This window comes from Hyperolius riggenbachi, chromosome 8 (genome assembly GCF_040937935.1).
Source record: "Hyperolius riggenbachi isolate aHypRig1 chromosome 8, aHypRig1.pri, whole genome shotgun sequence".
NCBI lineage: Eukaryota > Metazoa > Chordata > Amphibia > Anura > Hyperoliidae > Hyperolius > Hyperolius riggenbachi.
The window spans coordinates 40517728-40541845 of NC_090653.1; the positions used below are offsets into that span (position 1 = coordinate 40517728).

At 44.1% G+C, this 24118-nt stretch overlaps 1 protein-coding gene across 2 annotated transcripts in view; it reads right to left on the reverse strand.

The window, feature by feature from the left end:
• LOC137528097 (uncharacterized) overlaps positions 1-24118 on the reverse strand; it is a 172699-nt gene that overhangs the window by 110867 nt on the left and 37714 nt on the right. For both annotated transcript variants that reach the window (XM_068249373.1, XM_068249372.1), the window contains exon 4: positions 13461-13592. In XM_068249373.1, the coding sequence (XP_068105474.1) occupies positions 13461-13592 (132 nt within the window). The remainder of the gene's footprint in view (positions 1-13460; positions 13593-24118) is intronic.

The following is a 24118-nucleotide window of genomic DNA, read 5'->3' on the forward strand; positions in this document are numbered from 1 at the left end:
AAACCAAAATTGTAATGACAGCCATGGAACCACCTCTAGGTCCCATGGCTTACGCGACAACTCTTACTGCTCCAAACCAAAATTATAATGACCACCGTGGAAACACCTCTTGGTCCCACAATCTACACAACAACTCCTGCTGCTCCAAACCAAAATTGTAATGACCAGCGTGGAACCACCTCTAGGTCCCATGGCTTACGCGACAACTCCTGCTGCTCCAAACCAAAATTATAATGACCGCCGTGGAACCACCTCTAGGTCCTATGGCTTACACGACAACTCCTGCTGCTCCAAACCAAAATTATAATGACCGCCGTGGAACCACCTCTAGGTCCCATGGCTTACGCAACAACTACTGCTGCTCCAAACCAAAATTATAATGACTGCCATGGAACCACCTCTAGGTCCCATAGCCTGCGCGACAACTCCTGCTACAAAAAAAAATTACCGGTGGAACAGCCACCAGGTCCCATGGCCTACGATTTGTCAAAAACGAGGTTTCAATTGAAATTACTGAAATTTTACCATCGGAACGCGGAAAATTCCGACGGAATTTAACGGTTACGGAATTTAGCTCTGACAGAATTCCGGATTTCCACGGAATGACCGAGGTTACAAATCTAGGAAAAGTGGGAGGAGCATAAAACAGACAATCAAATTTCAGCCATTCATTTTAAAAGGGAAAATGTAAACTGCAGCCATTCTTACATTGTTAATCACTGGGTTTTAAAACTTGGCACACTTGGTCACTGCGTGAATGAGATTAAGATTCAGGAAAGTGGGTGGAGCCTACAACAATCAAAATTCACCCATAGATTTTTAAGGGGAATATTTAAACTGCTGCCATTCTTACACTTTTAATGGCAGAGGCTTCAAACTTGCTACAGTTGGTGATTGGGCGACTAGGGTACAAATTCACTAAAGGGGCGGGGCCACAAACAGCTAAACAGATTTTCTTGGTGGATAAACTGCTTCCATTCACACATTTTTGATGCCAGGAACCTGACAGCTCACAAACTTGGTCATTGAGTGACTGTGTGTCAAAGTTGCAAAAAGTGGGCAGAGCCCAAAAAATTCACTGGGAAAATATAAACTGCAGCCATTCTTACACTATTAATGGCAGGGTTCTCAAACTTTGCACAGTTGGTCACTGGGTGACTGGGATAAATATTCATGAAAATGGGTGGAGCCTACAACAGCCAATCAAAATTCACCTTTTGATTTTCAAGGGGAATATTTAAATTGCTGCCATTCTTACACTGTTAATAGCAGATGCCTCAAACCTGCTACAGTTAGTCACTGGGTGACTGGGGTTCAAATTCAGAAAGGGGCGGAGCCACAGCCAATCAGATTTGTTTAATTTCAATGGAAAAATACAAATTATTGATACCAAGGGCCCCAAAGCTCGTAAACTTGGTAATTGAGTGACTGTATGTCAAGGTTAGAAAAAGTGGTTGGCACCAACAACTAATTTTTTACATGGGAAAATATAAACTGCAACCATTCTTACACTGTTAATGGCAGGGTTCCCAAACTTGACACAGTTGGCCACTGGGTGACTGGGATTAATATTCAGAAATGTGGGTGGAGCCTACAACAGCTAATCAAAATTCACCTATTGATTTTCAAGGGGAATATTTAATTTACATTGTTACCATTCTTAAAGAGAACCCGAGGCGGGGTTCTCATAATGCAATCCACATACAGAGGCTGGGTCTGCCTATACAGCCCAGCCTCTGTTGCTATTTTAATCCCCCCTAAGTTCCCCCTGCGCTCTGTAATCAGCCATAAATTACAGCCACGCTGCCGACACACAGCGTGTCAGCAGCCGGCTGTGTTTACTTCTGTATGTCAGTCTGCCGCTCCCCCCGCCTCCTGCAGAGCTCCGGTCCCTGCCCGCCTCCCTTCCCTCGCCGCTGAGGACCGGAGCTCTGCAGGAGGCGGGGGGAGCAGTGAGACTGACATACAGAAGTAAACACAGCCCGCATAGTGCGGCTGTGATTTATAGGTGTTTACAGAGCGCAGGGGGTTTATGTGGGTTGCATTGTGAGAACCCCGCCTCGGGTTCTCTTTAAAGGACAACCGAGGTGACATGTGACATGATGAGACAGACGTGTATGCCTAGCACACAAATAGCTAGGCTGTGTTCCTTTTTTTCTTTCTCTGCCTGAAATAATTAATTATCAGGTATGCAAATAACAGTTTCTATGTGGGTCAGGACCGAGTCGGATTGGGTCAGACTGTAGCAGAACCCTCACAAATAAGTAATTACAGCCATAAAACATTTTCCTGTCAGTAAATGGCTTCTGAAAGCAGAAAAGAGATAAAAAGGGTCAATAACTCATAGATTTGAGCTCTGGCATACTTCAATGAAGGTGTCATTGAGCAGAGACAATGAAACGGTAAAAACTTAAAAACTAGATTTAAATATAAAATAAACCTGTGGGATAGTTTAAAAAGGAATTGTTAGGAGAAGTAGAATAGATACAATTGTTTTTCTCATTAGTTTATTTTCACCTCAGATGTCCTTTAATGGCAGAGGCCTCAAACCTGATACAGTCAGTCATTGGGTTACTTGGGTTCAAATTCACTAAAGAGGGTGGAGCCAAAAACAGCCAATCAGATTTGTTAGATTGATTTCAGCCTTTCTGTTATTGGCAGGGTTCTCATACTAGACACAGTTGGTCACTGGATGACTGGGATTAATATTCAGGAAAGTGGGTGGAGCTTAAAACAGCCAAACAAAATGCACCTATTGATATTCAAGGGGAATATTTACATTGCTGCCATTCTTACACTCTTAATGGCAGAGGTCTCAAAGCTGGTACAGTCAGTCACTGGGAGACTGGGGATTAAATTCTGAAAAGGGGACAGGTCACATACAGCCAATCAGATTTGTTTAATTTCAATGGGAAAATGCAATTTATTGATGCCAAGGACCCCAAATCTCGTAAACTTGGTAATTGAGTGACTGTATGTCAAGATTAGAAACAGACAGTGGGTGGAGCCAAAAACTACTAACTTTTTACATGGGAAAATATAAACTGCAGCCTTTCTTACACTGTTAATGGCAGGGTTCTCAAACTTGACACAGTTGGTCACTGGGTGACTAGGATTAATATTCAGAAAAGTGAGTGGAGCCTACAACAGCCAATCAAAATTCACCTAGTGATTTTGAAGGGGAATATTGAAACTGCTGCCATTCTTACACTGTTAATGGGAGAGGCCTCAAACCTGCTACAGTCAGTCATTAAGTGACTGGGGTTCAAATTCACTAAAGGGGCGGAGCCACAAACAGCCAATCAGATTTTTTGCTGGATAAACCGCAATCAGATTTCTTTTCTGGATAAACTGCTTTCATTCACACAATTTTGATGCCAGGAACCTGAAAGCTCACAAACTTGGTCATTAAGTGACTGTGTCACTGTGAAACAGATTTCCATGGAAAAACTTTAACTGCAGCCCTTTTTCACTGTTAACCATAGGGTTCTCTAACTTTGCACAGTTGGTTACTGGGATCAATATTCAGAAAACTGGGTGGAGCCTAAAAAAGCCAATCAAAATTCAGATGTTGGTTTTTCAAGGGGAATATTAAAATTGCTGCCATTCTTACACTGTTAATGGCACAAGCCTTAAACCGGGTACAGTTGGTTATTGAGTGACTGGGGGTCAAATTCAGAAAAGGGGGCAAAGCCATAAACAGCCAATCAGATTTGATTCATTTCAGTGGGAAAATACATTATTGATGCCAAGAACCCCAAAGCACACAAACGTGGTCACTTAGTGTTTGTGTGTTAGGGTTAGAAAAAGTGGGCAGAGCCAACAGCAGTCTTATACATACCCGGGCAACGCCGGGTCATCTGCTAGTTTACTATATAAAATTGACTGACACCAAAACATAGACAGTACATATGTAATGTTATGTAAGATGAACATTTATATACTTTATATATGTGTTTTTTTTTTCCTGGGATAGTATGGCTGTTCCTGCTGCTTTAAGGTCCCTGACAATTTAGACTTTTCAGCTGTGCCACTATTGATACAGTATTAACCTTCATAATACTTATGTCATCATAGTGATATATAAATACATATATAGGCCTAAACGCGGTAAAAATACACATTTTTTTATTTTTCCCTCTCCCTATTTTTTACATGACAAGTACCATAGTTATAAAATACCTCAAAACATAGGGGTTTTTTTTGCTGGTCCTAATTAAAATAATACTAAGTACCGTATATACTCGAGTATAAGCCAAGATTTTGAGACCTAAAAAGTGGTCCAAAAGTGGCTTATACTCGAGTCATGACCCCCTAAGAGTGCATCTACTGACCGCAACATGAAAATAGGAGCTGAATTATAGCGCGATGGTGCATTTTCAAATGAGCCGTGTCCCTCCTCCCCTCCATGTGCTGAGAGCGGCTTAGATTGCGCTGGCTGGTGGGCGTGCAAATCCTCGTCCGCCAGAGTGGAATGTCGGGCATACCTCTTTCCTTTTTTTCAGCCCCCTCCCATCCGGCAAAGCGTCAGAGCGTCCCCCGGTAAATGGAGCGCGCTGTTACATTTGTTTCCCTGGTTCCCGGTATGCGCTGTTCCTCTGCAACTTCACAGTCTCTTTTCTATGACGCCATCTAGCGTGCGCCACTGCTGGCGTCATAGCAAAGAGACTGTGAAGTTGCAGAGGAACAGCGCATACCGGGAACCAGGGAAACAAATGTAACAGCGCGCTCCATTTACCGGGGGACGCTCTGACGCTTTGCCGGAAGGGAGGGGGCTGAAAAAAGCAAAGAGGTATGCCCGACATTCCGCTCTGGCGGACGGGGATTTGCACGCCCACCAGCCAGCGCAATCTAAGCCACTCTTAGCACATGGAGGGGAGGAGGGACACGGCACTGACACGGCTCATTTGAAAATGCACCATTGCGCTATAATTCAGCTCCTATTTTCATTTTGCAGTGTGTTGGTGACCATGCGGTGGGGGGAGGGGGGACTTAGTTTGACAAGCTGACATCACCCTTCCAGTCGGCTGCAAGTGTCATGTCTGCAGGGTAACAGTTCAGGGTGCTGGTGACTGCACCAATTCTCAGGGGCAGGTGTTCAGGGTATGTGCTTGTTTATTACTGTGTCAGGGGCCAAATCCAGGGCAAAACACAGCCAGTCATTCAGAGCCGCAGTCCGGGGGGCTGCCTGGTCCAGAAGTGGCACACACTTCCTTTGCCTCCTCATCACCTCTGATTGTGTATCATGTGAATATGTTCCTTCTACCCCCTCCAAGTCAGCCGACTCCTCCACACAATGCTCTGTTCTGCACCATAAGGTCACTCCATTTCCTACCCTCGGCTAATACTCGAGTCAATCATTTATTCTGAAATTGTAAGGTAAAAGTTGGGGGTCGGCTTATACTCGAGTATATATGGTATGCCCAATTGAGACAGTAGTTGAGCATGTAGCGGACCATTATCTCCAGCCTGTGCGTCTGTAGTGATTGGATGTGATCGCTAGCATGCACAATTTGGGGACCACAGTGCTGTATAGATGCAGCACTAGGCAACAGCACAGCAATGCATTTATACAGTGTTGGATCCCTGAACTCTCTCCATAGTGATCGCATCCAATTTATATGGGCTGCAGCCATTACAGGTGACAATAGATCTTAAAGGGGCACTACAGTGAAGAACTGTTCAATTTTAAATATGTGCAAACATATACAAATAAGAAATACATCTTTTCCAGAGTAAAATGAGCCATAAATTACTTGTCTCCTACGTTGCTGTCACTTGCAGTAGGTAGTAGAAGTGACAGGTTTTGGACTAGTCCATCTCTTCGTAGGGGATTCTCAGGGATTTATTTATTTTCAAAAGCACTCCGGGAATGGCAGTTGCTCCGTCCAGCTGCCAAAAACCTGTGTAGCAAACAGGGAAGCTGGCCAGCATCATTGTTTAAATCCTTTTTAGGGAACATCTTTATAAAGAATAAAAGCCTTGCTGAGAATCCCCTATGAAGAGATGGACTAGTCCAAAACCTGTCATTTCTGTCAGATTTCTACTGCCTACTGTAAGCGACAGCAACATAGGAGAAAAGTAATTTATGGCTCATTTTACTCTGGAAAAAACGTTCTTCTTATTTGTTTATGTCTGCACATATTTTACAATTTTTTTGCCATATTGCCCCTTTAAAGGGAACCTGAAACGAGTAAAATTATTTAAAATAAACACAGCATAGCTGCAAATGAATATTACATACTTACAGTTCAGTTCCTCTCAGTTCCTCTCAGAAGCTCACAATTTTCTTCTTACAGTGATCCCTTCCAGTTCTGACAATATTTTGTCAGAACTGAAATATACCAGTTGCTGTCAGTTATAGATCAGCAGCTGTCAGTTACAACTGAATGTGCAAGATAATGTCCATGTTTCCCTATGGCTCAAGTGGGCGATATTACAGTTTAACAGTGTGCTGACCAGGAAGCTGCTATGGGGTAATGGCCATTTTTAAAATGGAGGACGGAGAATTCCATTGATCACAGTAGACAAAAGGGACACAGGAGAGGAGAAAGAGACTGATGAGCAGACTACACAGGAGGTAAGTATGACCTGTATATGGTTATTATGACTTTTTATTTTCAGTTCAGGTTCTCTTTAAAGAGAGAGGCCAAGAGATGACTAAAGGGGCCTTTTTTTTACTTACCTGGGGCTTCCTCCAGCCCTATAAACACAGATGCGTCCTTCGCCGCCCTCCCGCTGTCCTCCGTTAAGCTGCAATCTTCCCTGGTATGCGGCTCAGTGACATCAGCAGGGGGCCTTCTTCTGTGCATTCGCGGACCTTTTGCACATGCGCAGAAGACCCCGGCTGATGTCACTTAGACTGAGTCGCGTACCGGGGTTTAATTACGGCTGAACAGATGATTCCATGAGGACTGCGGGAGGACGCCGAAGGACGCATCCATGCTTCTGGGGCTGGAGGAAGCCCCGGGTAAGTAAAAAAAACCCCTTTCTTCATCTCAGAGTCTCAGAGCCTAGTATAGTTGATACAAAGGATTAATTGGCTTGGTAGGGGTTAAAACTTCAATGCAAAAAAAAAAAAAAACATTCATTTTTCAATGTGACACTGTCACTTTAATAAACTGAAAAAAAATCAACTTTATTGATTTCCAAGACTGTAAAGGTAATCTTCCCACCTCACAATTCAATGCCCCTGCAATACATCTCTATTTATGTTGATGGCACTTCAATAATGCCTGTCCCCCAGGCTCGCAGCCTTAGGTGTAATACTGGACTCAAGCCTCTCATTCAAACCTCATGTTAACAAACTATCCTCCTCTTGTTGCCTCCACCTAAAACACATCCCCCGCATCTGCCCTTTTCGCACACAGGACTCTACCAAACTTCTGGTGCATGCCCTGATTATTTTCCAACTAGACTGTTGCAATTCTCTGCTCTGCGGCCTCCCTGCCAACTGTTCCCATCATGAACTCTGCTGCATGACTCATCCACCTCTCCTCTTACTTCTCCAGCCCACTGTCAGTCCCTTCACTGGCTGTCAATCACACCTCCTCCACCTCCTCTCCCACTTCTCCAGCCCTATCCCCCTCTGTCAGTTCCTTCACTGGCTGCCAATCACACCTTATCCACCTCTCCTCCCACTCTTCTAGCCCTATCCCCCTCTGTCACTCCCTTCACTGGCTTCCAGTCACACCTCATCCACCTCTCCTCCCGCTTCTCCAGCCCTATCCCCTCTGTCACTCCCTTCACTGGCTGGCTGCCAGTCACACCTCATCCACCTCTCCTCCCGCTTCTCCAGTCCAATCCCACTCTGTCACTTTCTTCACTGGCTGCCCATCACATCTCTTCCAGCTCTCCTCCTGCCTCTCCAGTTCTATTGGCCTCTTTCAGTCTCTTCACTGGCTGCCAATCACACCTCATCCACCTCTCCTCCCACTTCTCCAGCCATATCCCCCTCTGTCACTCCCTTCACTGGCTGTCAATTAAACAAAGGATACAGTTTAAAATCCTGACTTTCACCTACAAAGCACTCCACAACCTAGATCATTTTTATCTAAATAAACTTATTTCCAGATACCATTGTACACACAATCTTCCCTCTACTATCGATAATCTCCTATCTTGCTCTCTGGTCACCTCATCTTAAACGCTTACAAGTCTTCTCTCGAACCTCTCTACTCCTCTGGAACACCTTCCCTCAACACATCCGCCACTCACTAGTGATGGCCTGAACAGTTCACCAGTGGACTGTTCCCTGCGAACTGGGGCTGTTCGCTGTTTCCATTTAATTGAGCTTTTTTGGCAAAAGTTTGCGTTTGCATTTTTTTACATTAAATTCAATGGCCGTCGACCAATAGCAAAGCCCCTGGTTCATAGCAAAGCCCCCATATGTGCTGGAAACATCAACATTGCAGGGTAACTGAGGATATTGGTATGGGAACTTTTTTTTTTTTAAAGGTAAATATTAATAGTTTATTAAGAACAATAAAGGACTTTACTCATTGTTGGGTCTTTATTTATTTTAACCTTTTGTGGAAATGGGTAAAGGGTATTACAGGTGGATGCGAAAGTTTGGCCAACCTTGTTAAGTCATATTTTCCTGTATAAATCATTGGTTATTACGATAAAAAATGTCAGCTAAATATATCATACAGGAGACACACACAGTGATATTTGAGAAGTGAAATTAAGTTTATTGGATTTACAGAAAGTGTGCAATCATTGTTTAAACAAAATTAGCCAGGTGCATAATTTTGGGCACCACAAAAAAAAAATTAAATCAATATTTAGTAGATACTCCTTTTGCATAAATTACAGCCTCTAAACGCTTCCTGTGGGTTTCAATGAGAGCCTGGATTCTGGTTGAAGGTATTTTGGATCATTCCTCTTTACAAAACATCTCTGTAATGATCTGCCCAGCTGTCTGCACGGGTAGACAGCTGTTTGTCCATTCTTTAGGTCTGAGTGCTGCAGGTCTCTGGAAAAGAGACCTGTCTTCACTTTGCAAGTTTCAGAGTTGCTCTGCTGAGGAATTTGCATACACTTTGCCTAGCTGCTTCCTTTGATGGCTTGCAGTATAAATGCCTTTTGCTCCCAGAATTCCTGGCTGATCATAGAGGTTTGTTCCTGCTAAACTCACCTGGAGTGTCAGCCATTGCTATCTTAGTGTAGTTAATTCTTGGGGAGTGCTCCTTGCATTCCTATTTAGTGCAGTCAGTTTGTGTATAATTTGTACTGCCTATTCTGTCTGGTCTTGTCTGTGCGATTGCACGGTCGTCAGCGGTTGGCGATAGTGTATCGTTCTGTCTTAGATCGCATTTGCCCTAGCGTTAGAGGCGGTGGATCTTTCTGTACTCTGTCTGGGAGTGTAGGCCAGAGCTGCGGTTGCTACTGGCTACTCCTTCTGTCTGTCTTGTCTTATACGAACGCTTGCTGTAGGCTCGGGGAGGTAACCATTTAGCAAGCGTTTGCGTTCTCTATTTCGTGTTTGTGTTTCATCGGTTAGTTAGGGTGGCACGCTTATCACTGGGCGCCTAACGCGCGGTGATCGTGTCTTAAACGCATTCGCTGTTGCGAATGAGTGCAGCGTTCGTGTTTAGCTAGCGTTTGTTATTTTCCTTGACGTTCTGATCATTGTTATTTGCTATGTCTTTCTTGCTACACTTGTGCTCTGTCTAATTCGGTCTTGTGTCACTATTGGCAATCGGTGCTCTGCTTGCTATAACTGAATTGCTGTTGTTTATCCCCTGCTTATTGCCTGAAGAAGTGGGCTGTGCCCGCGAAACGCGTTGCATCTTTGGGGTATTTTCAATAAATGTGTATATCTATATATTTACAGTCCTTGGTGTCTGCTTTAACGGAGGCGAGTCCACCACTTCCTCCCAGCAATTTTTTAAACATTTTATGTACTTTTATCCTTCTGGCGCCTCTGTTCACCTACCAATATATTTGAGTCCACCCCAGGTGGAGGGGTGATCTACCCCCTTTCTTCCTATCTACAGAGAGCGACTTCTTAATCCTGAGTGAGGACAGGTCTAATCTCCTCACCTGCCTAATGAGTGGTTACCTAGGTGGTAACCCGTGTTTGTGAGTATTACCATCTCACTGTTTCATTTATCCAATCAATTTTGACACACTACACCATATTGGGCTCTCGATTTCTCTTCAACTTTATTCTTGCGATTGCGTTCCCACTTCGTTTCCGCTGTTGTGTGTTCACCGTCGCTGGGTGGCGACTAGATTGTTGGACACACATACATTCTGTCTCTGTGCTCGCTTTCTTTAAGGGCTATCTTGCTCTGCATTGCTTCAACTCGTACAATTCCCATCTGGCATCTGTGGCTGTGCAGAGGCTGTGTTCGTCTGCACTCCACAGCTCCATCTGCCGGTGGGAATTTCCCTCTACTGGTGCTTTGCACCAAAAGCTGGGCTCTATCATTTGATACGCTTGTGGAGGACTTCCGCAGTGTCAGCGCACATCTTGTGCGCTGACCATGGAGATAATTCCACAATCGTTACAATCTCTAGTTCATTCAGGTTTGATGGCTTCCGAGCATGGACAGCTCTCTTTAACTCACACCACAGATTTTCAATTATATTCTGGACTGGGGACAGAGATGGCCATTCCAGAATGTTGTACTTGTTCCTCTGCATGAATGCCATAGTGGATTTTAAGAAATGTTTAGGGTCATTGTCTTGTTGAAAGATCTAGCCCCGGCGCAGCTTCAGCAATGTCACTGATTCCTGGACATTGGTCTCCAGAATCTGCTGATATTGAGTGGAATCCATGCGTCCCTCAACTTTGAAAAGATTCCCAGCCCCTGTTCTGGCCACACAGCCCCACAGCATGATGGAACCACCACCATATTTTACTATAGGTAGCTCTCGTTTTTCTTGGAATGCTGTGTTCTTTTTCCTCCATGCATAACGCCCCTTGTTATGCCCAAATAACTCAATTTGTGTTTCATCAGTCCACAGCACCTTATTCCAAAATGAAGCTGGCTTGTCCAAATGTGCTTTTATCATACCTCAAGCAGCTCTGTTTGTGCTGTGGGTGATAAAAATCTTCCTCTGCATCACTTTCGCATACAGCAACTCCTTGTGTAAAGTGCGCCAAGTGGTTGAACAATGCACAGTGACACCATCTGCAGCAAGATGATGTTGTAGGTCTTTGGTGCTAGTCTGTGGGTTGACTCTTGACTGTTCTCACCATTCGTTGCTTCTGTTTATGATTTTTCTTGGTCTGCCACTTCGAGCCTTAACTTGAACTGAACCTGTGGTCTTCCATTTTCTCAATATGTTGATATATGTGGAAACAGACAGCTGAAATCTGAGACAACTTTCTGTATCCTTCACCTAAACCATGATGGTGAACAATCTTATTTGAGAGTTGTTTTGAGAGCCCCATGTTGCTACTCTTCAGAGAAAATTAAAAGAGGACAGAAACTTACAATTGACCCCCTTAAATACTCTTTCTCATAATTGGATTCACCTGTGTATGTAGGTCAGGGGTCACTGAGCTTACCAAGCCAATTTGAGTTCCAATAATTAGTTCTAAAGGTTTTGGAATCAAATGACAACAGTGCCCAAATTTATGCACCTGCCTAATGTTATTTAAACAATTATTGCGCACTTTATGTAAATCCAATAAACTAAATTTCACTATTAAAATATCACTGTGTGTGTCTCTCCTATATGATATATTTAACTGACATTTTTTATCGCAACAACCAAGGATTTATACAGGACAATCATGACAATTAACAAGGTTGCCCAAACGTTTGCATCCCACTGTACGTACCCCATACTCATTTCTCCTGTGGAGGGGGATGGCATCTGGGGGTTCCCTCCTTAAAAGGGACTCTCAGATGCCACCATGAATCCCCCCCCCCCCCAGGGTGTTGTCAGCCCTACCTCCTCCTGGGGCACCAGAGGTGGGGAAGAGCCCTTTGTCCACGGGTTGGATAAGGGCTCTGGGGAGAGGGGGAGGCTTGGACAGAGTGCTCCCATACCATGAACCATGCGGGCTGGTATAGCTTAGGGTTCGGCCAGGGCTCCGCATTCTGGATATACCAGCCTTCATGGGTGACTAGAGGTTAAAGAGGCTCTAATTCAGTATCTGTCAATTTACCAAATTTAAATATTTTTTCCTCTAACTTAAACATCAATTTTCTCAAAAACTACAAGGTCTTTTTGAAAACATGTTTTTCCTCTTGTTCCCACTGTCCTTCTTAACAGTATTGGACTGGGAGGTGGAAAAACAGAGGAAATACACCTGCTGGCAAAGCAGCAGTAACCCTGTGTTATCACTCTCAATAGAAATCTGCAGCAAGTCTTCACTGTGAGCAGCAACACCTTATTACTGCTGCTTGGCCAACAAGTGGATTTTCTCAGCTTTTTCAGCTCCCAGTCCGACACTGCTTCTTAACATACCCTGCAAATGGTGCTTCTAGTACATATGTGGGTTAATAACCGCTAAAGTGGGCAGCCATTAAACTTTAAAAATACAACTTTAATAATAACTATTAAAAAAGTGTTTGCACAAAATACTTTTTTTTGGTGAATATTTTGCAGTTGATCCTCCTCCACCATTGCCACTGTCCAGGTTTTGGTACACTTTTTACACCTTTTTAAAGAAATAGTGGTTGCAGAGATGCCTAGAAAGTTATGAAGTTCGCCTGCCCATTAAAGTCTGTGGAGCCTGCTGAGAACGGCCGGTACGTAAACATTTGTGGAAAATTTGCGAACGCAAATTTTCATGTTCACCCCATCACTACCACTCACCCACACTTACATTTTTAGGTGCAATCTGAAAACTCAGCTCTTTTCCTCACGCTGAATCAATCTGAAACCTCACCTCAGGCAAGCATACTCTCCTACCTCGGACACTTCAGCCACTGATCACCATTTCTACCACCCCATACACAGCTTCCTACTGTCCTATACCTTAAACCTTTAGACTGTAAGGCCTTTTGGCCAGGGCTCTCTTCCAATTGTGTCTCTCAATGTTATGTAATGTAGAAATCTGTAGTTGATTTGTTCAGTGCATCAGCAGTAATCCACCATTGTCTCGTATTAACTGTTGTATTGTTTATTTTGTATAGTTTTATACCCTGTATGCTGTTGTGCAGCGCCACAGAAGACGCTGGCACTATATAAATAGATAATAATAACGTGCATGTGCACATGCAATGGGGGCACGCATGTGCATGCATGGGAGCCATGTGCACATGCAAGAGCTCAGAGGTGACACTTACTGCAGGACGTGAGTCTCAATATAAATGGTGTGACCAATAAGGGTCTATTTTAAAATCACTTCCTGCACCAGCTGTGGTATCTGTTTGGAGGTAAGCCAACACTTGCACTTATTTTTTGGTTAACTTTGAATTATTATGAACTGTGTGCCCCTTTATTGCTAGTTTCATGCAGATTTACCTGGCTTGCAAACATATCATACTCACATGATGTCCAGTCCTCCTGCTGCTCAACAGGAAGGGTGTGGTGGCCAGACCATCTTAATAAGGCCATTTTCTGACTTCCATCAGGATTTCTCAAACTAATCCAGAGGCATTTAAAAAAAGGACACTGGAAATCTAAAAAAAAAACAACAAAAGACCGATATTAGTAGAAATTGTTTTCATTACACCCTTGAAATTTTGGTGCAGTATTTCTGTATGATGTAATTTGTATAATTAGGTCAGTAAATGGAGCTGCGATGAACAGCAGACAAACTGTAATGATCCGCTCAGCTGTCTTCACAGGCAGACAGCTGTTTGACCATTCCTTAAGTCTTTGGGCTGCAGGTCTCTGGATAAGAGGCCTGTCTTCGCTTTGCAAGTTCCAGAGTTGCTCTGCTGAGGAATTTGCATACACTTGTCATGCAATGTGCCTACCTGCCTCCTTTGAAGGCTTGCAGTATAAATACCTTGCTCTCCCAGAGTCCCTTGCTGGTCATGATGGTTTGTTCCTGCTTACACCTGGAGTGTCAGCCTTTGCTATTGTTTGCTAAAGATTATCTTAGAGTAATTCCCTGGGACTGCACTAGGCATTCCTGCTAGTGCAGTCAGGTTGCATTACTTGTATTGCCTTGTTCTGTTTCTCTGCCTCGATTGTCTTGTCCCCAGCGGCGGTTGACAGGAAATCGTTCTGTCTGTCTGGGAGTGTAGGCCAGAGCTGCGGTTGCTGCTGGCTGCTCCATCTGTCTGGATTGCATTCGCCCTAGTGGTAGTGGCAGTGCTTCCTTCTGTATTCTGCCTTAGGGGTGCTAACCAGAGCAGCAGTTGCTACTAGTAGCCCCATCTGTTGTCTGTCTGGATCGCACTTGCTCTGGCGGAAAGAGCAGTGGATCCTGCTCGGCCTGTTTCTGTACTTGGATCACACTTGCTCTGGTGGAAAAGAGCAGTGGATCCTGCTAGCTCTGTTTCTGTACTTGGATCACACTTGCTCTGGTGGAATAGAGCAGCGGATCCTGCTAGCTCTGTTTCTATACTTGGATCACACTTGCTCTGGTGGAAAAGAGCAGTGGATCCTGCTAGCTCTGTTTTCTGTACTTGGATCACACTTGCTCTGGTGGAAAAGAGCAGTGGATCCTGCTAGCTCTGTTTCTGCACTTGGATCACACTTGCTCTGGTGGAAAAGAGCAGTGGATCCTGCTAGCTCTGTCTCTCTACTTGGTTTACACTTGCTCTGGTGGAAAAGAGCAATGGATCCTGCTAGCTCTGTTTTCTGTACTTGGTTCACACTCGCTCTGGCGGAAAGAGCAGTGGATCCTTCCTGTCCTGTCCCTGAACCCGGATCGCACTCGCTCTGGCGGAAGAGCGGTGGATCTTATCTGACCTATTCCTGTTTTCCGTTCATCTGTATGTCTGGAGCAAACGCTTGCGGTTGCCTGAGGTAAGGCAGCCGTTTAGCAAGCATTCCTGTTATTTGTTCATTTGTGTTCATTCATTAGTCAGGGTGGCGTGCTTGTCTCTGTTGCGCTTATCGTGCGGAGACCGCGCCGTAAACGCGCTTGTCGCTGTTGCGCTTAACGCGCGGTGACCGCGTTTAGGTATTGCGTTTGTTATTTTTGTTGACATTCTCATTGTATGATATGCTGTGTCTTTCGCTCTGCTCCTGTGTTTAACCTTTACTCTGTCTTGTGTCACTGTTGGCAGTCACCACTCTTGCGATTGCGTTCACACTTTGGTTTTCGCTGTTGTATGTCGACCGTCGCCGGGCGGCGACTAGATTGGTAGACATACATACATTCTGTCTCTGTGCTCTCTCCCTCGAGAGAAACTATCCTGCTCCGTATTGCCCCATTACGTACAATCCTTATCTGGCATCTGTGGCTGTGCAGAGGATCTGTTCCTCTGCACTCCACAGCTCCATCTGCCGGTTGGAATTCCTCTCTACGGGTGCATCCGCACCTTAGCTGGGTTCTCTTATCCAAACGTTTGTGGAGGATTTCCGTGGTGTCGGCGCGCAGGTTGTGCGCTGGCCACGGAGATAATTCCACAATCGTTGCACAAACCTTGGGGAAGGATAGTAGAACTGGGTACAGCTTGGGTTACTCCAATGTTTAGCATAGCTGACTTGTACAGAGTTGGATGAGATCATGAAATGGCTATTTTGAGCAACAGAAACTGTTATTTTAGATTAAAAAAAAAATTAAAATAAATCAAATATGTTGTGTGTTTACCATATGCAACAGTAGGGAAACAAAGGTAGAAAAAACGTGGCAACCATTCATACAAGGGTATCTGAACTAACATGTGACTGACATGAGATCAACATGGGTACATATAGTACTGAACCTACTTAGAACTTACCCATGCTCACATTTATTTGTTTGATGCAAGGGCTAAAAAATGCAACGCTTCATGTATGCAAATGAGGCAGACAAACAGCTGTCTAATACAGCAACCTTTCCTGAAAAGTAAATAGAAGCGAAACACTTTTATCTGTCCGAGAAAACCATCCTGATAACATGAGAGTGTTGAATAGCTCAAAAGCTAATTATTTATTTTTGTTGGGGACTGTAGGAATCAAATTGAACATCACACTGACATTATTGCAGAGTCCCACTGATCTTTATTGCAGCAGCCTACCACCACTTCTTACTTGTGTCCCATTATACTAAAAACACCAATAAATGGCAAAAGAGCCACAAGAGGTGTTTGAAAAAAAATACCATTGCTCACTACTATCTACTTTATTATTTAAAACTAAGAAAATGGCAATCGTCACAATCTCTTTATTGCCATTTATGTGTTAAAGCGGTAGGATTAGCCATACTATGCCAGGGGGAAAAAACACATACATAAGTAGATAAATACTTGATCTACTTATATAACACATGTATTGTACTGTCCACGTTTTGATTTCAGTGAATTTTATATAGTAAATGAACAGAATTCTGTTCCTGATGGGAACCATGTCTTTTGCCCACAGTTTAGGATAAATTCTGATGTCATTTATGCCCTTTACTTTTTTTTCTTTTCTCCTCCAATCACTGAGTCCCCTCAGCCTTGCTTGTAAACACATGTGAGCAGGGGATCATGTTTCAGATAAGCAGCTAGGCAGGGAAATAAATGGAAGAGGAGGAATATATTATAGATAAAAAGAACCCCCAGCATGCAACTGTTTGGCACTGTTTGGCACTAAGGCCAGCGCTCCTTAAGTATGTGATAACCTCAAATCATAACAGCAGAAAAAGTTTTGAAAGTTTTGAATGCAGGATTAGCATCTTTATCACTTAAAACACTCAGACCAGTTACTGTTGAAATTTGATTTTTATGGTGACAATGACAATCCCACTTTAACTGACACATTTTTAAGAGGTGAATAGGTTTGTTCACCACTTTATAAGGCTTGGTTGGCTAAGCAGTAATGTGATTACCACTTGTCTTTCCTTTGACCTAAGCATTAAAGGAAACCAATATGAAAAAACAGATGTGAAATCTTGCGCTGCTGGAGGTCAAAGGTCAATGTAGACCAAAGCACAATCCCACTCTAGCGACTCCTCAGACACTCGGCTGTGAGTGGACTACTGAGAGAAATTACAAGACAGGAGGAGTGCTCCGTAGGCTAACACCTTTTAATTCAAATTAAAATTGCGCAATAAAAGTTGCACTTACTAGATCCATGGGCTGAGCAGGCATTTAGTTTGGCATATAGCCCAGAAGAAAACGTCCCATCAGAGAAACAACCTGAGGCTGCAGCGGCCAGCAGCAGTGGGGGACCAGATGGAGGTGGACTCAACGTGTCTCTTGTGGGGTAACCATGTGCAGGTGACATCAAGCATCATTTCGGCGTAACCAACCTGCACATGGTTACCCCACAAGAGACACGTTGAGTCCACCTCCATCTGGTCCCCCACTGCTGCTGGCCGCTGCAGCCTCAGGTTGTTTCTCTGATGGGACGTTTTCTTCTGGGCTATATGCCAAACTAAATGCCTGCTCAGCCCATGGATCTAGTAAGTGCAACTTTTATTGCGCAATTTTATTCTGAATTAAAAGGTTTCATACTACGGAGCACTCCTCCTGTCTTGTAATTTCTCTCATTAAAGGAAACCCATGTCTTTAAAGCACACTTAAATTGACAGCATATCATCATGTATAGTGTGTGCAATCTCCTTTAGCATTTCCAGAAGGGGAAAACCTCTATAACAGGTATTATTTTAACCTCAGGTGTAGCAACCCCTGCCATCGTGGGGAAAGGGGAGGGCTAGGGAGCTTAACCCTGTATGTAATGTTGGGCAGCAGCGAAGCCTTTTACATTACCTGCTCACAGCGGCAGGACAGGTCCTCTTCAGTACAGCTCATTGCTTTGCCGTGCAGCCACCTTGCAACTCCAGTCTCTGCATGACATGTGACATGCATTGAGAACTGAATGGTGATTGGCTGTACACAGCGCAGTGATAAGCTGCACTGAAGAGGACCTGTTCTGCCACTGGTAGCAGGAAATCTATAACGCTCTGCCGCTGCTTTTGTTCTGCGTTTTGTAAAGAAGCAGGCTTCCTATGATGGAGATCCCGCTATGCAATGTCACAATGTAGTTATCCACAAGCCAAGCCTGTCCGCAACAAATGTAACCTCTTTTCGGTAATCGGGCACCTCCGGGCACCCAACCTTACCTTCATAGACACATATCACAGCTTTGCGGAACAGGGGGGTTAGTTTAAGGAGGGGGATTTAGAGTTAGGTGCCCCTAGAGTTAGGTGCCCCTTAGGGGGTTTGGTTTAGGCACCACCGGGGGGCACCACCAAAGGAGCGTTCCGTGTGAGAGAAAGGTTAGGTTTAGCCATATTAAAATATCGGTGAACATTACCGATATTTTACTATCAAAATTCATGAGTGCAATATCGCTAACCTGATTTTTTTACTAGTGGCAATAATCCCCACGCCCCTTTTTCCTGGCACCTTCATTTCATGTATGCCAGATAAATACTTGGGGGGTGGTTGGCTTAACGTAGTTACTCCCCTTATTTTACCCTTATCCACAATATTATAAATAAACCAATAGGAAAAAATACCAGTTATTAGCATTTTTCTGGCATTTATTTTTTGACAAACAGACTGTTTGACTCTTTATGAATAGACCCCACCCTGCATGGTAGTAGCTGGTAAATACAAGCGCTTCAGCAACACAAAGTAGAGTCTACAAATAGACTCTTTCTCCCCCGAAGGAGCCGCGTAGATGGCGAATCACGATGGCCCTGAGCAGGGGTCATCCAGCCCTTCCCATCCTGCCCTGTCTAACCTGGTAAGCCTCTCTACACTGTAGCGCTGCTATGCGCCTGACACACTGAGTCATTTCAGTCCACTCTGGTCCTATTGCGCCATGGTGCGCATCGCACAGGTTTCATTTCTTGGCTCGTGCTTTTTTTTCACTTTTTTCTACATCTTTCTTCTACATCTTCCTATACACTTTATTCTGACTTTTGGCATTCACCTATCACTCTGATTCTTGTGGTTCCATTGCATTTGCACCTTGAGGCTCATCTGTCTGTACAGACTTTGTTTAGTAGCATTCCAAGGTTTATTATGGTATTTTCAATTAGTAACCGTGACCTTTTGTAAGTGTATTTCAGAAGCCTGGTGGTCACACATTATACAATACATTGATATTCATTGCTTATTATTCTTTTACTCCTTCTCTCTGTATATCTTTTAATCAGGGGCGTAGCAATAGGGGGTGCAGAGGTAGCGACCGCATCGGGGCCCTTGGGCTAGAGGGGCCCCGAAAGGGCCCTCCCTTAACTGCAGTATTAGCTCTCTATTGCTCCTGTACTCATAATAATCACTTCTATAGATACTTTGAATAGTGGTAATCATTAACAAACTATTCCCCATCCCCTTCTTGCACCTCTGACACTGTAGTTGCCATTGGTAGGTTTTGGTGCGCCATATTAATTGTTATGTATAGAGTGCTTGGGGGGGCCCCATTGTAAAACTTGCATCGGGGCCCACAGCTCCTTAGCTACGCCACTGCTTTTAATTGTTTTTTAAGGACAACTGAAGCGAGAGGGATATGGAAGCGGCCATACTTATTTCCTTTTAACCTCCCTGGCGTTCTATTAAAATCGCCAGGGAGGCTGCCGGAGGGTTTTTTTTAAATTAAAAAAAAACTATTTCATGCAGCCAACTGAAAGTTGGCTGCATGAAAGCCCACTAGAGGGCGCTCCGGATCCGCACTTTCGATCGCCTCCGGCAATCGAAAGTAACAAGATAGGCCGCAACGAGCGGCCTATCTTGTTTTGCTTTCCTCGTCGCCATGGCGACGAGCGGAGTGACGTCATGGACGTCAGTCGACGTCCTGACGTCAGAGCCGCCCGATCCAGCCCCTAGCGCCGGCCGGAACTGTTTGTTCCGGCTGCACTGGGCTCGGGCGGCTGGGGGGACCCTCTTTCGCCGCTGCACGCGGCGGATCGCCGCGGAGCGGCGGCGATCGGGCAGCACACGCGGCTGGCAAAGTGCCGGCTGCGTGTGCTGCTCTTTACAGAATGAAAATCGGCCCAGCAGGGCCTGAGCGGCGACCTCCGGCGGCATACCCCGAGCTCAGCTCGGGATTACCGCCAAGGGGGTTAAGCAATACCAGTTGCCTGGCAGCCCTACTGATTCTCTGCCTCTAATACTTTAAGCCATAGCCCCTGAACAAGCATGCAGCAGATCAGTTTCTGACATGATTGTGAGATCTGACAAGATTAGCCACATGCTTATTTCTGGTATTATTCAGACACTACTGCAGCCAAATAGATCAGCAGGGCTGCTAGGCAACTGGTATTGTTTAAAAGGACACAAATATAGCAACCTTCATATTCTTCCCATTACAGTTGTCCTTTAACCACTTGAGGACCACAGTCTTTCTACCCCTTAAGGACCAGAGCCTTTTTTTTCCATTCAGACCACTACAGGTTTCACAGTTTATTGCTCGGTCATACAACCTACCATCTAAATGAATATTACCTCCTTTTCTTGTCACTAATACAGCTTTCTTTTGGTGCTATTTGATTGCTGCTGTGATTTGTAGTTTTTAATATATTCATCAAAAAAGACATGAATTTTGTCAAGAAAATAATTTTTTTAACTTTCTGTGCTGACATTTTTCAAATAAAGTAAAATTTCTATATACATTTTTGTCCAAATTTATTCTGCTACATGTCTTTGATAAAAAAAAAATCCAATAAGTGTATATTTATTGGTTTGGGTAAAAGTTATAGCGTTTACAAATTATGGTGCCAAAAGTGAATTTTCCCATTTTGAAGCATGTCTGACTTTTCTGACCACCTGTCAGGTTTCATGAGGTGCTAAAATTCCAGGGTAGTATAAATACCCCCCAAATTACCCCATTTTGGAAAGAAGACATCCCAAAGTATTCACTAAGAGGCATGGTGAGTTCATAGAAGATTTTATTTTTTGTCACAAGTTAGTGGAAAATGACACTTTGAAACAAAAATAAAACAAAAAAAAAGTTTCCATTTCTGCTAACTTGTGACAAAAAAAATAAATAAATCTGCCACTGACTCACCATGCCCCTTTCTGAATACCTTGGGGTGTCTACTTTCCAAAATGGGGTCATTTGTGGGGTGTGTTTACTGTCCTGGCATTTTGGGGGTGCTAAATTGTAAGCACCCCTGTAAAGCCTAAAGGTGCTCATAGGACGTTGGGCCCCTTAGCGCACTTAGGTTGCAAAAAGGGGTAACACATGTGGTATCGCTGTACTCAGGAGAAGTGGTTTAATGTGTTTTGGGGTGTATTTTTACACATACTCATGCTGGGTGGGAGAAATATCTCGGTAAATGAGATTTTTTGGAATTTTTTTACACACAATTGTCCATTTACAGAGATATTTCTCCCACCCAGCATGGGCATGTGTAAAAATACACCCCAAAACACATTATACTACTTCTCCTGAGTATGGCGATACCACATGTGTGACACTTTTTTGTAGCCTAGGTGCGCTAAGAGGCCCAACGTCCTATGAGTACCTTTAGGATTTCACAGGTCATTTTGAAGCATTTGATTTCTAGACTACTCCTCACGCTTTAGAGCCCCTAAAATTCCAGGGCAGTATTGGAACCCGACAAGTGACCTCTTTTTAGAAAGAAGACACCCCAAGGTATTCCATTAGGAGTATGGTGAGTTCATAGAAGATTTTATTTTTTGTCACAAGTTAGCGGAAATTGATTTTTATTGTTTTTTTTTTTTCACAAAGTGTCATTTTCCACTAACTTGTGACAAAAAATAAAATCTTCTATGAACTCACCATACAACTAACGGAATACCTTGGGGTGTCTTCTTTCTAAAATGGGGTCACTTGTAGGGTTCCTATACTGCCCTGGCATTTTAGGGGCCCTAAACCGTGAGGAGTAATCTAGAAACCAAATGCCTCAAAATGACCTGTGAATAGGACGTTGGCCCCTTAGTGCTCCTAGGCTGCAAAAAAGTGTCACACATGTGGTATCGCTGTACTCAGGAGAAGTAGTATTATGTGTTTTGGGGTGTATTTTTACACATACCCATGCTGGGTGGGAGAAATATCCCTGTAAATGGACAATTGTGCGTAAAAAAATCAAAAAATTGTCATTTACAGAGATATTTCTCCCACCCGGCATGGGTATGTGTAAAAATACACTACAAAACACATTATACTACTTCTCCTGAGTATGGCGATACCACATGTGTGACACTTTTTTGCAGCTTTGGTTGCGCTAAGGGGCCCAACGTCCTATTCACAGGTCATTTTGAGGCATTTGGTTTCTTGACTACTAACAGTTTAGGGCCCCTAAAACGCTAGGACAGTATAGGAACCCCACAAGTGACCCCATTTTAGAAAGAAGATACCCCAAGGTATTCTGTTAGGTGTATGATGAGTTTTTAGAAGATTTTATTTTTTGAAACCAAATGCCTCAAAATGACCTGTGAATAGGACGTTGGACCCCTTAGCGCACCTAGGCTGCAAAAAAAGTGTCACACATGTGGTATTGCCATACTCAGGAGAAGTAGTATAATGTAATGTGTTTTGGGGTGTATTTTTACACATACCCATGCTGGGTGGGAGAAATATCTCTGTAAATGACATTTTTTTTATTTTTTTACACACAAAACACATTATACTACTTCTCTCAAGTACAAAGATTTTATTTTTTGTCACAAGTTAGCGGAAATTGATTTTTATTGTTTTTTTATTCACAAAGTGTCATTTTCCACTAACTTGTGACAAAAAATAAAATCTTCTATGAACTCATCATACACCTAACGGAATACCTTGGGGTGTCTTTTTTCTAAAATGGGGTCAATTGGTGGGGTTCCTATACTGCCCTGGCATTTTAGGGGCTCAAAACCATGAGGAGTATTCTGGAAACCAAATGCCTCAAAATGCCTGTTCAGGGGTATAAGCATCTGCAAATTTTGATGACAGGTGGTCTATGAGGGGCCGAATTTTGTGGAACCGGTCATAAGCAGGGTGGCCTCTTAGATGACAGGTTGTATTGGCACTGAAGTGCAGGAAGCGCAGGATGTTCTCAAATCGTGACCTGGACATGACAGCAGAGAACATGGGCATGTGATGTAATCTAATCTGATGGGTAGCAGTGACAACTGGTGACAGGGGTGACGGGGTGATTGATAGGTGATCAGGGTGTGAATAGAGGGGAGAATAGATGCAAGAAATGCACTGGCGAGGTGGTCAGGGCTGGGGTCTGAGGGCGTTCTGAGGGTGTGGGCGGGTGATTGGGTGCCTGCAAGGGGCAGATTAGGGCCTGATCTGATGGATAGCAGTGACAGTTAGTGACGGGGTGATTGATGGGTGATTGATGGGTGTTCAGTGGGTGATTAGAGGGAAGAACAAATGTAAACAATGCACTTCGGAGGCGATCAGAGGGCAGGGGGGGGCAGATCAGTGTGTTTGGGTGCACATAGGGAGGGCTGCAGCCTGCCCTGGTGGTCCCTCGATCACTGGGACCACCAGGGCAGGAGGCAGCCTGTATAATATGCTTTGTATACATTACAAAGAGTATTATATGCTTTACATGCGGCGATCTAATGGTTAACAACCCGCTGACATTCCGAACGGCCGGCGGGTTGACGCGAAGGGTGGGCGGAGCCTCTTGCCGGCGGGCGGACGCGTCACCAGTGACACAATCGCCGCCTAAACCCGCCCATCGCCAGCACCGCCGTTGGGCATATTGCGGTCGTTCCGGCCCAGCACTTGCCGCCGCCCATCGGCTGTGGGCGGTCGGCATGTGGTTAAGCATTGTGCTCCTTTTTCTACCTAAGAAAAGCTAATTTTGTAATTTCCTATATGGTAGTAGTGGTGCGGTTATTATAGAATCTACTTTTTCTCTGTTAGGCTTGAGGTAATTTTTGATCTTCTCTGCACACTCCCATTGTCTATACTCATCATTTATGCTAATTAGCTATAGTATTTACTAATGTGTGTGGATGGTGCTTACCCGTGTCTTCAATACAAATAAAACAACAGCCAGAGATCTCCAATCCATAATTGTACAACAGTATGTAAAAATAATCCGAAGCACTAGCAAGCGTTCTATACCGACTTTCCCACAGTCAGATCAGCCACCCGTATCAGGTTCTGAGTTTCACGAAAGGACAATATACCTGCAGGCCTGGAT